This window comes from Ischnura elegans, chromosome 8 (genome assembly GCF_921293095.1).
Source record: "Ischnura elegans chromosome 8, ioIscEleg1.1, whole genome shotgun sequence".
In the NCBI taxonomy this organism is placed as follows: Eukaryota; Metazoa; Arthropoda; class Insecta; order Odonata; family Coenagrionidae; genus Ischnura; species Ischnura elegans.
The window spans coordinates 108,924,925-108,945,337 of record NC_060253.1 but is presented as its reverse complement, the minus strand read 5'-3'; the positions used below and the strand labels follow the sequence as shown (position 1 = coordinate 108,945,337).

The window sequence follows — 20,413 nt, the reverse complement described above, 5'->3', positions numbered from 1 at the left end:
GAGGTCCAACAAAATGACTTAAGTATTTCACAAATTCATCATCACACCAAGTAAAATGACGATGGAACAGTGGCACCGACTCCATGGGGCTTGAGGGGGCCCGAGCCCCCTCAAAAATTCCTCATGAGTGTGAGCAAAAAATGTGTCCGACTTGCCGATTTTCCCCGGAGTGTCCAGACATTGACATTTGAGTTACCAGGGTTCTAATGTTGATCATATGACTCTCCTAAAATGCTTAAAAAAACTTAAAACTCACTACTTATAAAATTTTCCGGGGCAAGATCCCCAGTTTGGACCCCCCCCAATATTTTCTGTAAGTCGGCATCCCTGAGATGGAAGCAACTAAGTCTAAACAAATTTTCAAAAAGGATTTTAACCATCAGATGCAGATATCTTTGGTGGCACTATACCTTCAGGAGTTTGTGAAGGAGCGATCCCAGTCTCCACCACTCCCTCCATGGGCGTTATGCCAGGTGCAGGGCTTGCCTCACCATTCCTCCTCTCTTCAGACACCACCATCACAGGATTACCACCATCCCCAACACTGCCCACCGACACGTCCACCTGAGACGACGACGTGCCCGTCTCCTCCTTGCTGGCCACCTGACTGTTCACCATGCCCGCGGGCGTGCCCGTGACCATGGAAAGGGTGACTGGCCCCGGTTGACCCATGCTAGTCGAAGAGGTCACCACTGACACTGGGGGCGAAGAACCCTGGACATTTTGCATGCCCTGGTTGGGGGAGGGGGCAGCAGCCACCATGGTGACCATCGAAGGCATCATCTGGTGCTGCATGGCGTTCACCTGGTGCAATTGGTGCGATGGGGACGACGGAGGGGCTGCCATTGACATGCTGACTGGCATGGAGGTAACAATACCGCTGGGGGTGGGAGCAGCGAGGGGCCTCATGGGGGACGACACTGACACGGTGGGGCCGTTGGCATTGCCGGAAGGGGAGGGAGGGCACCCCGTTGCTTGCCCCATGAGCTGAGCCTGCAGGGATGGGTGGGGGAGGAGAACGGCAGTGGGATGTCCGAGGGGCATTTGCATGGCGGGGGCAGGCGAACACGACGTCGAAGTCGAGGTGGTCGTGGACGTAGTTGAGGCCGAAGATGAGGTGAACGTCTTGACGGCCTGGAGGGTGAGCTGTTGCCCCTTGTCCGGCAGAAGTGGAGCACCGTTGGTGGGAGCACTGGTAAGGATCATGCGACTGTAACAAAATAATAGAAAAGTTGTAAGTACCAATGATGCTGATCAAAACTAGAATGTCCAAAATGATCAAAATGAATGATCAAAACTAGAAAGATAATCCTCACAATATCACCAAGTTATTAAACCTATTTCATTTATAAGTCATAAAATTTAGCCATTTAAGGTGTTAAATTTTTATTTTCATCAAAACTCCTGGTGGAAGGGCTCCATCCCAGCTATCACTGTGAAAACATATGACGCAAATAAAAAAGCAACAATGGAGCAATGCTTTGAAAGCAATATTTTTAAGATGAGTTGACAAAAAACGACACCAAAATACTCATCCACTAATATCATTCATTAAAATTATTATCAATGTCCCGAAACTGAAGTTTTTATTTTATTATTATTAGATGAACCACACTCATCGAAGTGCAGGAGAACAGGACGAGCCAATCAGGACAATTTAAAGTGGCCTAAAATTGAAGTAGGTAGTATCCTTACTTTGAGACAGACACTTGAGCTGCCACAGCAGCAAGTTGCTGTTGCTGCTGAGTCTGGTGCTGCATGTTGGCAGGGCTGATGGGTTGAGGTTTGGTTTGGTTGGCAGCATCAGCTTTCATACTGGGAGCAGGAGATGCCCTGTTCATCGTTGGCTTAATCCGTACTTTGCCCTGCTGAGAACAAAACACTGATTTCAATACTGCACATACACACAGGGTGCTTTCAATTAATCATGCTTCAGTGTTTACCACACATGTAACATAAAGTAATTAAAGAAAAATGACCAAAAATCTACTGACAATAAACCTTACAAAATTGGCTTTACAAATGCAAAATTGAAAATATGTTAATAAACATTCTAGTTTCACACAGTTAATGAATAAGAAGTAGAAAAGTACAATATTAAGTCTCATTATCCTCCCCAATAAGAATTCAAAAAATCAAAATTTGATTTGGCTCTGACATTCTTTACTACGCAACAGAGCCTATAAACACAGGCAAATAGCATTACTCAATCCTAATGTTATTAGCGTGCAAAATTAGTCTCTTTTGGCCATTAGAACATGAAAGAAAGAAATGACTGGCCACTCCGAAAACATACAGAAATGAAAATGAAATATGAAGTTAAAAAAATATTTGCATTAAAATATGAATTTTAATGAATGGCCTAAGAGCTAACATCATTAATTGAATAAGCTTTTATCCTTTGAACTCATTGCCGTCTGAGCAGGCCAAATGCTAAGTGACTCTTGGGCATTTCAATACAGTAAATCTCCATATAGCCTTAATAGAAGTTAAAATCTTCATCCATGATACATGAAATTAATACGGTATCACCATGCAACTTGCTACCAAACTAGGAACAACAACCACTAGTTTCCTAAGGATAACATGCAAAATAATTTTAAGGATGAAAATGAAAGAAAATTGACATACATTAGGGGGCCTTACAATGCCTTTCTGCATTTGGAGCTGCCCCATTCCAAGACCGCCCGGTCCACCGCTGGAGCCAGTTTGCGTGGACACGGAACTGGCTGGGCGCAGAATATTAGGCATTCGAGGGGGCAGCACAGTGTTTGCCACTGAAGTCTTTGGTTGTATGTTCGCCTGGATTGTCGTTCCCGTTCCAGCATTTGCTGTACCACCTCCATCCATTCCTCCCACACGACCTGCGTTCGTCCCAACGGACGCAACCTAGAATTATGAATAGGGTCAGTATACATAGACAAGGCAATAAATAATTTTCCACCTCAGATTGTAGATTGTAAAAAGGGATATCAACTCACTAACGCATACTTAATGATTATTCAAAATAATTCCGATACACTGAAATTATATATGTAGTATGCAATTCAATTTAATGTCAGTAGCAGTTGACTTTAATCCTCTAGTCTGATAAAACTTCTCTCCATTGAATTGCCCAATCATGCAACAAACAGGCATTTTAAAAAATGAACTCCTTCAGCTTTTTATTTATCTACAGGTACTTTCTGAAATACTGCAGAATATGGTCAGGGCTGTACCAACAATGCTTTTCAATGTATCAGGGATGTTTGCATGGACAAATTCAGAACAGAATATGATAATTCCCATATTAGCTGTTTCAGCAAAAGGTAGAAGGGAAAAGGGGCAGAAAAGCAGGCAGCATTCGTTTCTACGATGCTCTCACCTTCATAGCCAGCTGGTGGTGTTGATGATGGATTTGGTGGGTCAATTGTGGCTGCGCTTGCTGGGCCTGGTGTTGCTGATTGTTCCCATTGCCTTGATTTGTCCCTGAACTGGCATTGTTTGTGGTTTGCATTCCCGTTGGAGTTCCGGCAATGGTGGCTGAAGAGAAGAAGGAAGAAATAGTCAAAATGAAAACCACACACATTTACCAAAATGCTAACAAGCTATCCAAACAGGTACACTTGACCCAATAAAATTCTGTGAGTCTAACATGAAAACTTCTGCTGCCTCAGTTCTCTTCATTAATGCATACATTTCACATTTACAGCTATTTAAAAACTGGCAGGCTATTAATCAAAAATTATCAACTCAAAATGTGGTATATATCTCCAGATAAATGGAATACATATAAATATAGGACCACACAATTTGGAATCCTGGCATACAAGTTTGAGGAGCACATAATAGGGTGGTTTCCTATTAGTTTTTTATTGCCTAAATCGTAAGATTATTAATCCCGGAGTACGAATTTAATGCTTTTAGATTTTTAAATGATGATATCTATTTTTCGAGATAAAATGAAAAGTGAAAATTTTTAAGCCCGCGTAAAATGCGACGGCTAAGTATGAATGCTGGGAAAAGCCCGTGTGATGTATTTCTGGTTCCTGCTGCCGCCGTGTGAGGTAACCTTGGGGCGAGGATATGTGCGCCGCTGCGATCCAGGCTGCTAGCAGGTAGCTGAGTACCCTGCTAGCAGGTAGCGCTTGGCTTAAATAAGGATTAGTAATACCTTATAAAACGAAGGAAACTTTCTGGCCATGGGCAGTTTTAATAGGTGATTATTAAGACATGTTTCCCTGAGCTCTGTGCCTCATGCATGAATTAGTAATCTCAGACAATGTAAAACTCCTACCTACTCGTATAGAAACTAGGTCCCTATGATGTCACGTTGAGTGGCATCCAATGAGTCAATCTGGCCTTTTTCAAATGCAGTTAAAATTGACCATTACCATTCGTTTAAACTGGGATTTCTAAAACCAAATAATTTGTATATTATGAATACACTAACGGTGGGTAACATATCAAAATCAATACCTTTCATTTTCTTTGATGAAGGAAACTACCCTATTATTTGAATTGTAAATGGGATTCATCTTCAGCTATCCACTTCAATAAAATCAAAAATGAGTATTATGGAAAATAAATATTCCTTTTATGTTTAATTTTCTGGCAATATACTATGTTTAATGTAACCAAAAGATAGAACTAAGATAGAGCAAGAGACCAACCTTTTAGCAACTTTCAAGGAAAGAAAAAAAATTTTGCAATATTTTACCAAAGTTATGCACAGAAATAGGTAGTTTTACATATCAGTGGGTGATGAGCCAAATGGTACAAGTTATTATAAATGCACTACTAAATATCTAGTTGATCCGGTATGTTTACTTTATCTAATTTCTGTAGCTTACTCCATTTAGAAAAAAATCACTTGTATCCCTTGCCTTCTCAACCCCTAATATGTAGCTTGAAGTCAGAAAAATGGTTCAAAGTTTGAAGGAAAAAAGTAAGGTTTACATGTTGAAGTTGACTCCACTTTACAATTATCTTAAAGACTACTTTATAATTAGCTTGAAACTATAGTCAACATAGAAGAGCTTAGTTAAACATTTTTTCATGTAAAAAATTGGATAAAAGCAGCAGGAATCACTTTTAATGGCTGAGAAAGAATCAAAATCAAGGGATAAATGAAATGGGGGGTATGGTGGAGCAGTTGGTAGAATGTGGGGCAATGCTGATCAAAAGGGTCCCGGCTGAAGTCTTTTGGTCACCCCTAAGCAACAATACTCAAGTGCAAAACAGTGGTCCATGGAAAGGAGCTGCCCCCTGCCCACCCTGAATCTATGAAATTAACATGTCTGTGGCTTAGTCACGGGTGAGCTCGATCCTCAACAGGTTGAATGATGGAGTGAGTGACCTTAGAAGTGCCCTCTATAATTACTTTACAGAAACAGACGAGATATTGGAATCAAACTCACGATTATGAGTGGCCACCTGCTGGGGAGGTGGGCTTTGGATGAAGACTCCTCCCTGGGTTGGCGTTGGCCCCTGTCCTCCTTGTCCACTAGGATCATGCGGCTGAGCGCCACGGATAAAGATCGGATTATTGGTGGTCAGCAGAGCAGCTGGTGACTGCAAGCCTCCAGACGTGGCCCACGTGATGCCCGAGGGCAGTTGCCCAAACTGCCACGGAAACTGGAGGTATCAAATATAAAATTTGGGTCAATGCAACGACAAATAGCTTGGTCCTTCGGTCCAAATGTTCTCAGAACTATTTCACATGTTAGCATCAACTCTTTTCACAAACACGTGCATGTATCACCTGGGACATGCTACGTAAAAAATTTATACTTTCGGGAATACATTATTACTTTTAAATATATCAGTTGTTTGCTAACTTGGCCTCATCTTTTGTCTCAAGCCGTCTGATTTTAGTAAATAAAATAAAAATTACTAAAATGAAGTGTGCTTATGTATGGATGTGAGACTAGGACGATGGGGAAGAGAGACAGGGACAGGATTGGGGCATTTGAGATGTGGGTTTGGAGGAAGATGGAGGGAATACGGTGGATGGATGGAGTTAGGAATGAGCGAGTGTTATATAGGATAGATGAGAAAAGAACATTGATGGGAAAATTAAATCAAAGGAAGGGAAACTGGCTGGGACATATGATGAGAGGGAATGGAATTCTGAAAATAGCTTTGGAGGGATCGGTGGAAAGGGTAAGAAGAAGGAGAAGGCTGAAGTTCATTGATAACATAGAAACTGGAAGATATGGAGACTTGAAGGAGATGGCCGGAGACAGGAGAGAATGGAGACAGCAATGGCGAGGGGGACCTGCCGACGGGCAGAACACCACAAGATGATGATACTAAAATGTTAGATATGAAATGAATGGCTTTGAACATAAGAATGCACACATACAAATGAAGCTGAAGATAAAATTTAACTTCAGTTCAGATGAATTCAGTACTTACAAGAATATATATTAGTTTCCATTGAATTTTTAAATAGCCACTTTTAAAAAATCCAGCAACCATTCATATTCCCTTTCAAAATCTCAAAAAAGTATTAAAAACCCTCCACAAGCACTACGTAAGATAGAAACATTAGGATTCACCTCTTCAATATACGTTTCATGCAAAACCCTATCAAATATTTCATATCAGTTCCTAATTAAAGACAGATCTTAAATTCCTCAGGTCAGATCTGGAACATAGAGGCTGGTCTAAGACCGATTTAGAACAGAAGTTCTTCAACCAGAACAAATGAGCACAAAAAAAAACTGGTATTATGTCCCATACATTTTGTACTTTCCCAATTCCTATCTGTTCCCTACATACAGACTTCCAACTGTCTCCACAAAACAACATTCCATATTCTCCAATTTCAGATCCGAAATCTATGTTTGATAGGCAATCAAATCTGGGGATATTACTAACATGTCAAAGTACAAGACACTTTCCCAAAGCAGTGGCGTAACTATGGGGTATGAGGGGATAGATGCCCCCCCAAAGCCTCAGACAAATAAAAGAAATTGTTTATCCCTTTTGCTGCCACCAGGCTGATATATCGGCCCTCGCTGGTTGAGCAAAAACTGCCAGGGGCCAATTTATCGGCTCGAATTATTTCACTTTTTTTCGTGATTGTGGCCTTTTCAACAGCTGTAATTTATGTGAACCCCCATAATCTATCTATGGTTATAAGATATCTTAATATAATATATATCTTAAGAATTGGGAAAAAAATCTAGACGTTTTAAATAAAATTAAGTCGCTGAAAAATTTTAAAATCTGAAATGTTGCTAATTCCAGAAAATAGCCTTGGCAATCTTCGTACATCCCACCTGAAATGGGCTGGCACTAAAAGGGTTAAAACTATTGTCTAGTTTAGACGTATAATAACTGCATCTGCTTAAAGTTACATTTTAAGTGCCAAAATGATGTAATTTGTATTTCCAGGCATGTCGTTTTTAAAAACTTTCCTGGAACCCCTGTTGCCTTGGGGGGGGAGAGGGGGTCGCCACCTCAGGCCATCCCATCCCCCCATCCCCCCTTGCCTAGTTACGCTGCCCCCAAGTATTAACTGAATATCCCTAATTATAGTAGAAAATATTGAGGCAATTTACGTCCAGGGAATGAGACTGACTGAAAATTAAACACATCATGTACACGATGATTAGGTATGGGAAATAAAAAGACATAATCTCACCTGAATAGGGCTAATAAGTTGAGCTTGACTGCCTAACATGGCAGTCGTCGGGGCTTGCGTAGTGATGAGCTGGGGCTGTGATACAATGCACTGCTGTTGTTGCTGTTGCTGCTGCTGGTTGTTTGCGCCTTTGACGCCACCACCAGCGCCTCCCACACCACCACCAACACCACCTCCACCCATTCCATTGGATGATACCACATTTGACTTCCCACCCCCACCCATTATCTGAAACAGTTAAGAACACTCACGTCACGTTTTATTTTCCTACAATTGTTCACATCCTTTTACCCTTGATAAATGCATTTTTTTCAATTTACATTTTTTTGTAGTTCTTTAAACTATATATACTTCTACATCTCTTTTGCTCTAATTTGACTCAATTTTATTTCCAGAGTATCTTGACAATTTATTCCTCAGCATAAATTATTCAATGTATGATGAGGAATTAGATGGTAGACAGGACTTTCTAGTCCCAATCTAACCCAATAAAGACTTACTATTATTACTATTATTATGTCACATTCCTAATAATTCTGACTTATAGCTTGAAAATAAAGTTGATGTTTCTCTAAGTAGGACAGTCACAGATGGTACAAGGTAATTTTGTGCAATAAGCAAAATGAATCCACATTAAGAAAATCATTTTCAAAATTATCAATTCAATAGATCATATTAATTGATTAGAAATCTTCAAGGGAAATTTTATTCATAGATTAAATTGAACATACATCATGACGAGCAATTCTTTCACATAGGACCAATGGGATAGACCAATAAACATCATTTGAATATCTAAAGAGGCATATTACAAAAATAGGGTAATTATTTTCGCTAGCAGTTATTTAAAATCAAACATTTTTTTATGGAAACTAGCAATTATTTACAGCAGGAGACTGCTAAACAGCACAAACCTTTTGCATATCTCCTGGTTTCCCCCCTTGACCGTGAGCTGGAAGGATATTTGGCTGACTGCTGAGGAACTGGCTGATGACCAAAGTCTGATTGCTCGTGGTAGGAATTGTTGCATATCCCGGGAAGGATGCTGATATTCATGTGAAAAGATATTTCCTCACATGTTAAGTTTATAAATAATAACTAGCAATTTAAAGTTAAAGGAACAGTGTTAGTGACAGCAGTATCGAGATATAACATCATCCATTAACATTAAATGCAATTAAGAACACAGCATACCTGCTTGACCAGCTTGGAGCACTGACTTTCCTTGAGTTGTAATCATATGCTGAGCCAGCTGATTGGGTTGAAAAGGCTTGCCAGCAGCGATCACCTGTAGAAATCAATTAAAAATTGCAATATAAAATTTTATTTTGCCAGCAATAATACAAGTCATACACATAATCAAGAGTCAAGTATCATTCTTGAGAGATTTCAAGTCCAAAATGCCAAAAATAAATTAAATTTGATGACACACTCCCGAAGAACAAAAAAAGAAATGTAAAAATTGTAAACTGACCTGAATTGCAGGATTCATTCCAGCTGGATGAAGAGCAATGTTTCCCGGCATTAAAAGCTGTCCTTGTGTGTTGTAAATTTGCTGCAGGTATGTAGGATTTTGCAAAGGTTGCTGGATTACTTGTACCTAAAAGAAATTGAGTGTGTAATTAGGATGGTAATCTTGAAAATTCTACCAAATGCAGCACATTAACATGTTGCAGATAATTTCTTACAGAAACTAATGATTCTTCCACACAGGTGTCATTGAAAAAAGAAAAGGAATTTAACTCTTTCACTACATGCCTAGTGGATAAATTGCTATGGCAAAATTTGGGTCTCAAAATCATACAAGGATCTTTAGGTCTATCACGAGGACCTGGACCCAGACCAACTGGGTCACATCATATGAAGTGTAATCTCCACAAAGCTCATGAGGTTTTGCTTAGAGGATCTACAAGCATATTTTAAAGGCATTTAATGGGTAGTGAATAAATGTTGAAAATTTAAGAAATGGAGGAAAATAAATGTCATTACAAAATATTTTATGGAATTAAAGGATGGAATTATTATTCAAAACAATGAAAATGTCATGAAAAAATAGCATGCGTGTGAAGTAAATGGTCTAGGTAGATGAAATTACCTAACACCACCGGTGCTGACATGTTGAGGGCACATCAGTTAATGAATGTACATGATTTGAACAAGAAATACCATATGCAAAGCATAATGAACACAGACTCATATCATCACAACTCATAAATGAAATGAATGGTTAACCATTTCGCACTGAATGCAGGGTAGAGTCGACAGGCATTTTCATATGCTCAAGACCTAAGGTTGGGAAAGAGTGTGGATTTTTCAATGCAAACGACTGGATGTCAGCTGCAGCCGACGCGAGGGAAGGGAAGTGACGCTGAGGTAGCAATCATTGGATGAATTCAGGTCCAGCCTGAGACCCAGCTTAGTGAGACCTTAGGGCAACTCCTCGGCAATTAAGCCCGACCCTCCCACCCATTTATGACCATCCTCACCCCAGGTATCCGTTGCGAATAGGTCATACTGCCATTGGTTTTTGCAATGATATATTTTGTTGCATAATACAATTTTTTCATACTTGGAAATAAAATCTTCATTTTTTCTGTCCGTAAGCAATTTTTAAACGAATTTTTGGAGTTAATAAAATAGAGTACTTGTTGATTTATAGCCTTAGTACCTTTTGTTCACTAACTTCGTTGTTATCAACACTAGATATCCGTTTAGAATTCCAAGTAAATACATACGCCTGATGACAGGTGCAAGAGATGAGGATTAACTTCCCAGCCTTTAACCATTAAAAGCCCTTCATAAAATATGCCTCAATTATGGGCTTGATTCAAAGAGCATCATAGCACAATTTACGGTTGATGTTTTTTTAGATCAAGGTCACCAATGTACAACAGAGAATGATTTTGTACAATGCTGAAGTGGCAGAGAGCTCATCAGAGAGGTGCCTACATTTCAGTAGCAGAACTAGTTTTATTTTCTATTAAACTTTTCGGAAAGCACTGGTAATTCCTTCCTCTGTGATATTACCTACACCACCAATTGCAAAACAAAAATTTATCATCAGATAGTACTCTTGAACGCACTGTAAAGGTGAAAACTTCTATGAGGCTGGGATGCTCTAGCCCGCAGGCTGAATAAAGGAAATAGATGCCATTACGTAAATTGAAAGATTTTACTGACCCTTCCATGTCCCCATTCGCTCACTTGATGCATCGCCGAATGCGGATGAGTGAGCGTTTGTGGTGTGGGGGCTTGCGGTGGTGCCATCTGCTGTTGCTGCTGCTGCATCTGCGTCTGCTGAATTGCAGCCGCTGACATGGTGGCCATGTTGGCATTCTGACCCGTGGCGACATTCTGCTGCTGTTGCTGAACGCCACCAGCATTTCCTCCTCCCTGACCACCGCCAGCATTACCGCCACCCCCTCCCCCCCCTCCTTGCTGTTGTTGCTGCATCTGTGGCGTCACATGAGAATAAAGTGCACCGAGATTAGAAGATATGCCAATTCCATCCAGAATTATAGAATTCGTGGCTTCAAATCATTCAGGCAATACAATAAGCAGCGATGCCTTTAATGTCCCTGGGGAGGATTTTATTTTTGAAATTTTTAATAGGTACTATTAAATTTCACAAAATTTTTACATTAAATATTACTTTTTGAATATTTTATTTGTACAAATTTAAAAAAAATGGTAAGTCAACCTTTCCCATAAAAAAGAATAATTGCCAGCCTCGGTGGCGGCAGGGTAACATTCTCACCTGCCAAACAAGAGGTCGCAGGTTGAGTCCCACCCGGGGTAATTTCCCCCCTCCAGTGCATGGTTGTTTGTGTATGTTTACTTGTTATGTTACATTTGTTGAATACCCCGGTATAAAGTGGCCAATAAGAGCTGTATCCGGTGGTTTGAGAATAAAATAATGGCACGTGTAGAAAGAGGGCAGCCAATATTCCTCTAAACTAATGAACCGAGGAATACCCAATGAACTAATGAGGATTGCTTAACAAAATACAATAACCAAATGTATCTCTATGGTTGTAGCAGGCATTACATAAGGCTCTAATAAATTGATGACGTGGAGATCTCCAGAGACGGGAGAGTTATTCGCATTCCCCTCGGGTCATGCACCCACCTGGACTTGGGTGGCCTGCACCTGCTGCTGTTGTGGTGATGGCGGCGGCGCAGGTGCAATCGACGTGGGAGTGGTGCCCTGGTTACCTGCACCACCACCGCCTCCAGTTAGAGTTCCCTGATGACACATCATTCACGGGAAGTTGCCCTGAGGGCAAAAAAGGGATGATATGGGGTAAAGTTCCGTTCTCGAACAAAATCACAATTGCAATATACAATTGCTACAATCTGAATACTTTTCACAACTCTCCTGAAATATGCAGGGTTTATCAAGTACAGATACCCCTTACTTAAGACATAAAGACATCTGACATTCATTTAATGTTGATAAAAAGTATCATGGGAGGCTAGTTTCACATTAAGTGAGATGTTTATCAGGCAACATAATTTAAACATTGTGAGCCATAGGCTGACCTTTCTCAGGGCTGTGATACATCCATGGGCATCAATATACTTGACATGGCAGAGTGATCAAAAATCTAAGTCAATGTAATCTTTTGTAGAGCCAATTACTTCATGATTATACTACGCTAGTTGCATTTTTTACTTTTCCCATGATTATAAATAGGTGACAAGAGAGTTATGGCAAAACTTGGAAGAGGTTAAGCAGAAAGATTGCTTAACAAGATCAAATATCGCAAGCAATCTTGAGACCAAGTACTCTTACTCGTACTATCATCACACCTTGCCTCCAAGAATCCTAGTCAAGATGAACATAAAAACATTCCTAGAGAAACGCACCATTTTTTAATTAGTTCGGGGGAAAATATCTACTCCGTTATTTAATAGTTTTTCCATGGTAAATTAGTCATTAGATGATAAACTTATTTTTAAAACCATTTTCTTTAAGAATTTTGACGTGACTATTTAGTTATAATTTTTCAAGTTTACTAAATTTCTTGCTCATCGAGGGCTATCAACTTAATATTTTTTTACGAGTGCACAAAGAATCGTCTTCTAAAATGTGGCTTCATTTAGTCATTGCGTACTAATGAGCAGCTCGATTCCCCGCCACGAGACCTATCGGTTTTCAACTGTGTGTAATGTACAGTTTGTCAAACAGCGCTGGTCATTCAGAAACGGATCACTGCTATGTAGACATCAATGGATCTTACCTTCCAACACTAGAAGAAGGCTTCAAAAAGTTAGTCTCATAGGTCTATACGGATTCGTTAGGCATGACGGGTGTAACTGGGTGATCATACAGCTTCAAGATCAACGTTTCAGACAATGTAGGAGTGAAAAAAATTATCTTCTTCATTTCATCAAATTTTCCGAGACTACTGTAGATGGATAATAAAAGAATTCTTAAGGTGTATGCCCACTGAGATATCTTGACCACTTTAGAGGAAACCCTGGATTCTGTGGATGACGCCACGGATGTTGTCAAAATACCGCCAGACGTTAAGAACTTGACTGATGAAGAAGACATCGATGATAACATTTGAACTGCAAAGCCGATTAACAATGACATCGCGGTAACATTGGAAACGCATCGAGGCGATGGCATAGTGGAGCACCGGCTGAGTGCGCAAGAAGAAGAAGGAATTAGGAAAACCAAAAAAGATATTCAGTCGTCTAATAAAAGGGACTAATTTTCCAAATTTGAAAAAGGATATTGATGCTAAGTTTTGGTGTCGTCCAATATCTAAAGAGAAGGAATATGAAGAAAAAATAAGACGTGAATTTGGAAGTATGTCACCATCTGACATTTTCCTCCTGTTTCTAGATGATGAGGTTTGGAGGAAATGGTATATTTTTCAAAAAAGGTATGTTACTGATAGCAATAGGCATCAGTTACAATTGGTATTGCAGGCTTGAAAAGTTTCTTGAGATTTTGATTCTCTGTGGGTATCATATGCTCCCGCAGCAGGACTTGTACTTGTCTAAAGATATTATAAAGAAAAATGGGTTGAATTAGTTCGTCAAACTATGAGTAGAAAGAGATAAAGGAAAATATCCACCTTTTTTCCTCGACAAAGAGGACAAATTTGAAAAGTGGAGACCAATATTTACTATGCTGAATGCTAATTTTTTGCAGTTTGGAATTTTTTCTCATAACCTTTTTAAGGTTGGGCAAATGATTCCGTGTTTTGGACGCCACTCAGCGAAAATGATGATAAAAAATAAATCGGTTTGATTAGTGTTCAAATTATGGTGCCTTCGCTCTTCAGATGGTTACCTCATCCAATTTGTTTTCGTATGGAGGGGCTAAATCAATCAAACCCTAATGGAGTGAAGGTAGGATTGGGAGCTATCGTTGTTTCACATCTCATGAAAATAATTCCCGATATTACTCAGCATCGGTTATTTTTTGACAACTTCTCTTATACATGTTCCTTGTTCCAAACACTGAAGGAAAGGCGATCCTTTGCAACTTGAACCACTCGGAAAAACTGAACTGGAAAGTTCCCGCTTGAAGACACTAAAGCTTTTGGAAAAAACTTAGAGGTCCAATTGATTATGCTTTTGACGAGTAATATGAATTGTTCGTGGTCAAATGTAATGAATCCTCTGTTGTAAATGTGGCCAGCACACCATTGAAAGAAATTTTACCAATTTTGCCAATTTACCATTTGAAAGAAAAGACATAACTTTTCCCAACTTCTCGTCATTGGGGATTGCAATAATCCCATAGGTGGAGTACATATCACGATAATACAAACGCGAATTATAGAATCAAAATCAGAGGGAAAAAGTGGACATTGTTTACCAATTTACTGGAAAGTGTGTTATCTAATTCAAGGAAAATCTATAGGAGGGCTAGTTGGCTCAAAATGTCTCCAATTGATTTCTCAAAGATGATATATCGTGCATCAATCAAAGGTGACCGATTCAGTTATGGCAATCACTAAGAAATACATGCAGAAGGAGCATCAAATCCGAAAAAAAACAAATCATATCGTAATTCTTTACTAGCAGACACTAAAGAAGATAATGCAGGTCATATTAACGAGAAAAAGGTATCAAGGAAAGGTATAGGTAATGTATAGGCACAATATGTATTTTTGGGTAAAATGTAATATACCTTTACATCCAAATAATTTTCATAATTTTCATTAATAAAAGGGTTTTGTTATAGTATGAACGGTTACTTAATGATTTTAAATACTAATTTATGCGTTTCCATGTGTTTATAAATTAAGAAAAAAGGAAAAGAAAAAGATTTTAGTTTTTCACGGTATGTTATAACTGAAGTACCCACATTCCGCCAAAGGTGCGATAACGCACCATTATTTTTCTGGCATAAATAACTTTTTTAGAGCCTCAAATTTTTCAAAATTTCTTTTTTAGTGTCTATTAAGACTAAATATGATGATAAATTAAAAAATTTCTACCGAATATTAGCCTTGGCCGTTAATGGGTTAGCCTGGGTAAGATAGTGTATAAAAAGTTTTCAAAGAAGACCCTTTACAAATTGTACATGTATCTCAAGTATGAATATATTACCTACCTCAGTATTTTCTAGAAAGTTAAATTATTATATTTGCAATACAGGTACATACTGACAATGGCATACGCAATACACCCTAAAAATTTCAAGATGATCATGCAAGTAGTAAGCGTGAAGTACTTATCTAATGTAATCCACTATATTTGGTTGGTAAAACGGAGGGAATTACAATTTTATACTTAAGTGAATGGGGCACAGTGACCAATGAACCATTTATCTTTCTGTCAATATGAATAAAAATTATAATGCACATCAAGAAGATGCTAGAAATAAAGGTTGAATCTCTGAAATGAAACATCTAGTTCGATTCCAAGGACAGTACAAAACTACACATGATCACAAACTTAGTCCTAGGAAACAGCGAATATGGACATGCAATGAACCGCTCCAGAACAGACTTCGATAATTAGATATGGATTTAAATCATTTCATTTTTCACTTTACTACCATCGCAAGGGATCTTCATCAACATAATATCACACGAGCCATCCCTGGGGTGTTTGGCAGGGGGTGATCAAACACCACCATCATCCTGATGCCGCCTCCCACATTAGGAGGGCGTATAGTACCTATATCCCCCAATATAATGGTAAAGAAACATAGGCGGGTGGCTGCACAGGGTGAAAGTGGACAAGATTTTTAATATGGTTATCATTATGTTAGCTTTGTTTTGTACATTACAGAACCTAAATCTTTTAATTTCATATTAATATAAAGAGAATATCTCGTCCCATAATTGTTGTATGCTGTATTTAATCTCAAATATGAGGAGACCGTTTGCCAGTCAGACCCTTGTCCCTTCCCCCCCAAAAAAAAGTCCCGAATCCGCCCATGTATAGAAATATAGCGACCTTGATCAGACTGTCGGATTTCTCCATTACAATCTTGATCCTATGAAGCCGAAAATCGCTCTAGCGTAAGTTTACCCAAGGGGTAACACCTGGTAATGATGCGTGGGTCGTTGGGAAGTAAACGAGGGTTAGATGAGGGTGAAAACTGGTGAAAACTTTTGGAAAGTGGGAGAGGGAGGGGGTGCAAGGGAGGAGAAGGACACGTGGGACTGAAGAAGGATGGTGGGGCGCGGAGGAGGTAAAGAAATATTGTGCGAAGGAAAAGTTGACCCACAGCGCGCGAGGCGGAAGGTGGAAAATGTGCCAGCGCAGAGACGAGTTGTGGGACGCCACGTGCCGCCCGCGAGGCCAGCGACGCTACTTCTCGACGACGGAATAAATAATAGCAATTTACGGTTACTTAAAAGACAAGGAAATTCAAATGGGAGAAAGTCTCAGGATTGCCGAAAACCCGGTGGGGGCGGGATTACATCTCGTTACACGCGAGATACTTCATCTTCCATTGGATACTTACTGCCCTAAACTCGCTATAATAGTAAAAAAATAAAACTGTTACCGCGAGAGTAATGAAGTAAAAAGTTGATTAGAAATGAGAACGAAATAGCAGTGATTGTAGCAGCGTGCATAAATGATAACTTAGGGGGAGGGGGGATCAATGTGAGGTTAAGTAATTTAAACATGGACAACCCGTGATACTGGTTGTAAATTTTTAATAAATGTTAAATATAAAATAGGAAAGAAAAACAGTTGTATTAGACGAATGGGAACGTAACATCAGGCGGCTGTAGACAGCTATATGGAAAAAACATTTCCTCGTTTCGGAGGGGGTCACAGGCCCCTGGTGCACCTCCTACTACACTCCCACGTAGATCGTATATCCTTGCTATATTCCATACATTCCAAGGACCCCATTCTGTACAACCGACACGAGAACAAACACAACATATCTAACTCGGTAGGTTCCCCTCCACTCCTCACCAAATCATTATATTTTCACATCAACGCCATTGGCAGGGATGTCTCCTCCTAAATTACGAAAGATGGCGAATTACCCCAACATAATGATAAGGAAAGTATAATTTAACGCAATTTTCATATTTATTCCAAATTTCCCACATTTTTTAAATCATCCTCTTAGCGAAACTTGCGCATCTCATATCTATATAGTGGAAAATCCCCCTTATCTCTCCATACAAAAATCCGCAAGGGCCCACATTGAATCCTCTCCTCCTGAAAGTTGGAAAATATAACAACGTAAGTAATTTAACGGCACGGGGGCGTATACAAAATTGATGTCATATTGGGGTGGATAATTTTCAGAGGGATGATCATTGGAGGGAGAAAACGCAACACTGCATGTCGAGAACAATTCAGAGAGAGGCATTGTTCCCATGCTACTCGTTAAAGCATTACTATACTTCCTAAGTTACAGAAATATTTTTTTCAGCGCAACAGCCCATTGGGCGTAAAGCACACGAGGTACTCAAAAGTGCTACGGTGACTCCTCGGAGGAATACATACTAGATCGATTATATGGGCCACTGCTAATGTAATCAAGATTAAAATGGCAAAATTCTGGATCTCGCGATGGATCTGAATGCTGTCATTGACTGAATACCACGTTTGTTTTCTACGGTGTATTTTATTGGAATGTTTATTCCATTAAATTTAATACACGAAGGAGAAGCATCAGGGTTTTAATTAAACTCAATCCTTGTGATCTCCATGAAAAGGGAATGAAGGACATTCGTGAATTACCACACAACTTACATGTTGACCGACCCCGGTCTCGAACCTTAATTATGACACCAAGTGTCAGTGGCGTTGCCAGGAATTTCGTTCGGGGGGGGGGGGGGGGGGGGGGGAGGGGGGTCCAAAACCAAGGGGAACATTTTTTGAAAAACTGGGCACTAAGTAATGGCTTTTAAACTAATTTGAACACTTTTAATAATAAAAAAAACTTCATTTGTTCAAGAAAAATGTTGTAAATTCCTGATTTTTCAATTTTTTTCTTTTATGAAGGACAATTATTGTGTTTTTATATTTCGGGGAGGGGGGTCCAGACCCCCCGGACCCCCCTGGCTACGCCACTGCCAAGTGTCGAAACCGGGACTGTCAACATTGAAATTGTGCGCAAATTTACTACTCTCTTTCATTCCCCATTGGGATTCTACCAACCTCAGATTTAACACTAATATGTATGTCATTAGGAAACTTTCCTCGGGAAAATACTTTTCAGACGGTTATAATGCCCTATAAGATATGATTATAACTCTTTTCCAGTAAATACAACAATGCAGCAGAAGGAATGAGATACAACTTGTTTACGAGCACAATTTAGGAAGAAATTTCACGGAGGAAACCGCTATATTTTAAGCTGGTTATCATCTGGACCACTAAACCTGATTTCCAGGAACGTTGACGGACCGAATTTTTTTCTTAAAACGCGATCCCCTTCAGCATATCACCACGAAGAAGTCTTCTCACTGAGCGTTTGGCCCCGACAGCGTTAGGTCGCCTAAATTACGCGAGTTCGACCCCCGAACGAACTGGCGCCGACTCATCGCTCGTCTACGAGAGGGTTAGCATTCCGTTCTATCCACTAGCTATAACGGGCATCAATCATGCGCTTTCGGAGAAGAAAAGGAAATGGTAAGGGGTGATGGGAAGCGAAAACTTCGCAGTCGGCATTTTCTTGGGGGCTTGGGCAGAGGAGATAGTCGGGTGGGGGTTGGTCGGTATGACAGGAAGGTGGGGCGGGGGGGCGAGAGAGGCGAGCGGTGCGGTGGTGTTGGTTGCGACGTTGCCACATTTCACCCCCAACATCCAGTGACATGCATAGCGTCCTCATGGATCCTAGGGCTAAACGTGGGCCCTTGCGAAATAAGGAAGCATTCCTCGAACAGGTCGCTCGTTTCGAAAAATTACTCGGTGGCCCACGTGAAGTTCGACGCAAATATATTTGATTCATACCGACATCCTTGAGCGTGATGCCCAAAACCTTATTGAGAATACACGAAAGAGCTTGGTGCCCATGGTAATGAATCTGAAAGTAAACAGGCGAGCAAACGAAGAGATTTCATCGCCGTCGTCAAAGGAGGCCCTTACTTTTGGACAGCTGGTTCGAGAAAAAGGTAGCGTTTGATTTATATAAATTTTTCCCGTAATTTCGATATAAAAATTTGTCCACAAACCCCACCATCACACCTTGCATAATGTTGTATTAAAATAAAACGGCAGACGCCACAATTTCGTGTTAGCCCAACTATTTTCTACATTTTGCGTGGATTTTCCACAGGAATTACTATGCGTTGGCAAGTTTTGCCTCTGATAGAATGAGCACGTACTTTTTGTTATTATTATGCGTAATATGTTTACGACCGTGTGGTGCGCATGTGGGGATCCTCTTGCATGTTGCATGCTGGTGATTGGTCACCCCCTGCCGTACACCCGTGAGGCGGCTCGCACACTATTGTGTATATGTAGAATGATTCTTTAGGTTTTATTTTACCCCAACTATTATAATTTACTATTATGTTATTATTCCATTTTTAATGCCACTTCCATCATTTCTATTCCATTGTGCTATGACGATAACATTTTGATTACTTTGAGACTGAAAAAAGGATTAAATCGCAAAATTATGAATCCTTGAAATGCTTTTAAATCAATGAGGCCCAATTATCGTCATGACCTCCTGATGGCGTTACTTGTGAATTGCGAACAGCGATGGTGAACTAACCCACTTGAAGGTCCAAGATGGCAAAATCTAAAGAAATTTAAACGTTTACATAGAGTTAATTCCCTGATTGTTACTGTTAGGCGGATAGTTAGTCTTGAATGCACTTTATCGAGATTGGACGGATGGGTAGCAGAGGAGAGACAAACTCGGGTGCACTCGTGTTGGGGGATTTCCTTCAAAACAGCAATGAGACTAAGGTGGACGTGAGGTCGAAATGGCACGCGAAACATTTTCACCACCACGAATATCTGTTGGACGCCGACTATAAATCTCACAGCGATAACATGTACACCTACTATCGAACAAGGAAATTTTGAAGGGCACCTGAATAAACAAACGAGAGGCACTTCTTTTCAGAGACGTGTGTATGAATCATGTATACAATATAAAATGGATTTCTGAAGTAAGCACGGTTAAAACTTGCCATTTTCAAATAAAAAATGTTCACGACCAAAACATCCGCCCACGGAAGTACTAATACCGATGATAGAAAAATGTACTGTCATCATATGTTCTAAAAATATTTTATGGAATAATCGGCAATGTGCCTAATGGATAGATAGATATTATGTACAATTGTCATTGGGGCGACTAGGTCCGTAAAC

At 39.9% G+C, this 20,413-nt stretch overlaps 1 protein-coding gene and 1 long non-coding RNA gene across 10 annotated transcripts in view; one reads left to right on the top strand and one right to left on the bottom strand.

Annotated features, from left to right (window-relative positions):
* LOC124163187 (polyhomeotic-like protein 2) overlaps positions 1-20,413 on the bottom strand; it is a 404,958-nt gene that overhangs the window by 6,067 nt on the left and 378,478 nt on the right. For 2 of the 9 annotated variants that reach the window (XM_046539921.1, XM_046539916.1), the window contains 11 exons: positions 11,763-11,879; positions 10,814-11,086; positions 9,108-9,233; positions 8,828-8,921; positions 8,548-8,678; positions 7,634-7,861; positions 5,400-5,616; positions 3,365-3,522; positions 2,632-2,889; positions 1,696-1,868; positions 411-1,210 (listed from right to left, as the gene is read on the bottom strand). In XM_046539921.1, coding sequence (XP_046395877.1) covers positions 411-1,210; positions 1,696-1,868; positions 2,632-2,889; positions 3,365-3,522; positions 5,400-5,616; positions 7,634-7,861; positions 8,548-8,678; positions 8,828-8,921; positions 9,108-9,233; positions 10,814-11,086 — 2,458 coding nt within the window. In that variant the 5' untranslated portion in view covers positions 11,763-11,879. Of the gene's footprint in view, positions 1-410; positions 1,211-1,695; positions 1,869-2,631; positions 2,890-3,364; positions 3,523-5,399; positions 5,617-7,633; positions 7,862-8,547; positions 8,679-8,827; positions 8,922-9,107; positions 9,234-10,813; positions 11,087-11,762; positions 11,910-12,876; positions 13,130-20,413 lie in introns of those variants that run through there. The other 7 variants (XM_046539913.1, XM_046539918.1, XM_046539914.1 and 4 more) reach the window with 6 other exon arrangements.
* The window catches only part of LOC124163189, a 92,350-nt gene continuing 90,862 nt past the window's right edge, over positions 18,926-20,413 (top strand). The window contains exon 1 of the long non-coding RNA XR_006865725.1: positions 18,926-19,200. This is a non-coding gene — a long non-coding RNA (uncharacterized LOC124163189). The remainder of the gene's footprint in view (positions 19,201-20,413) is intronic.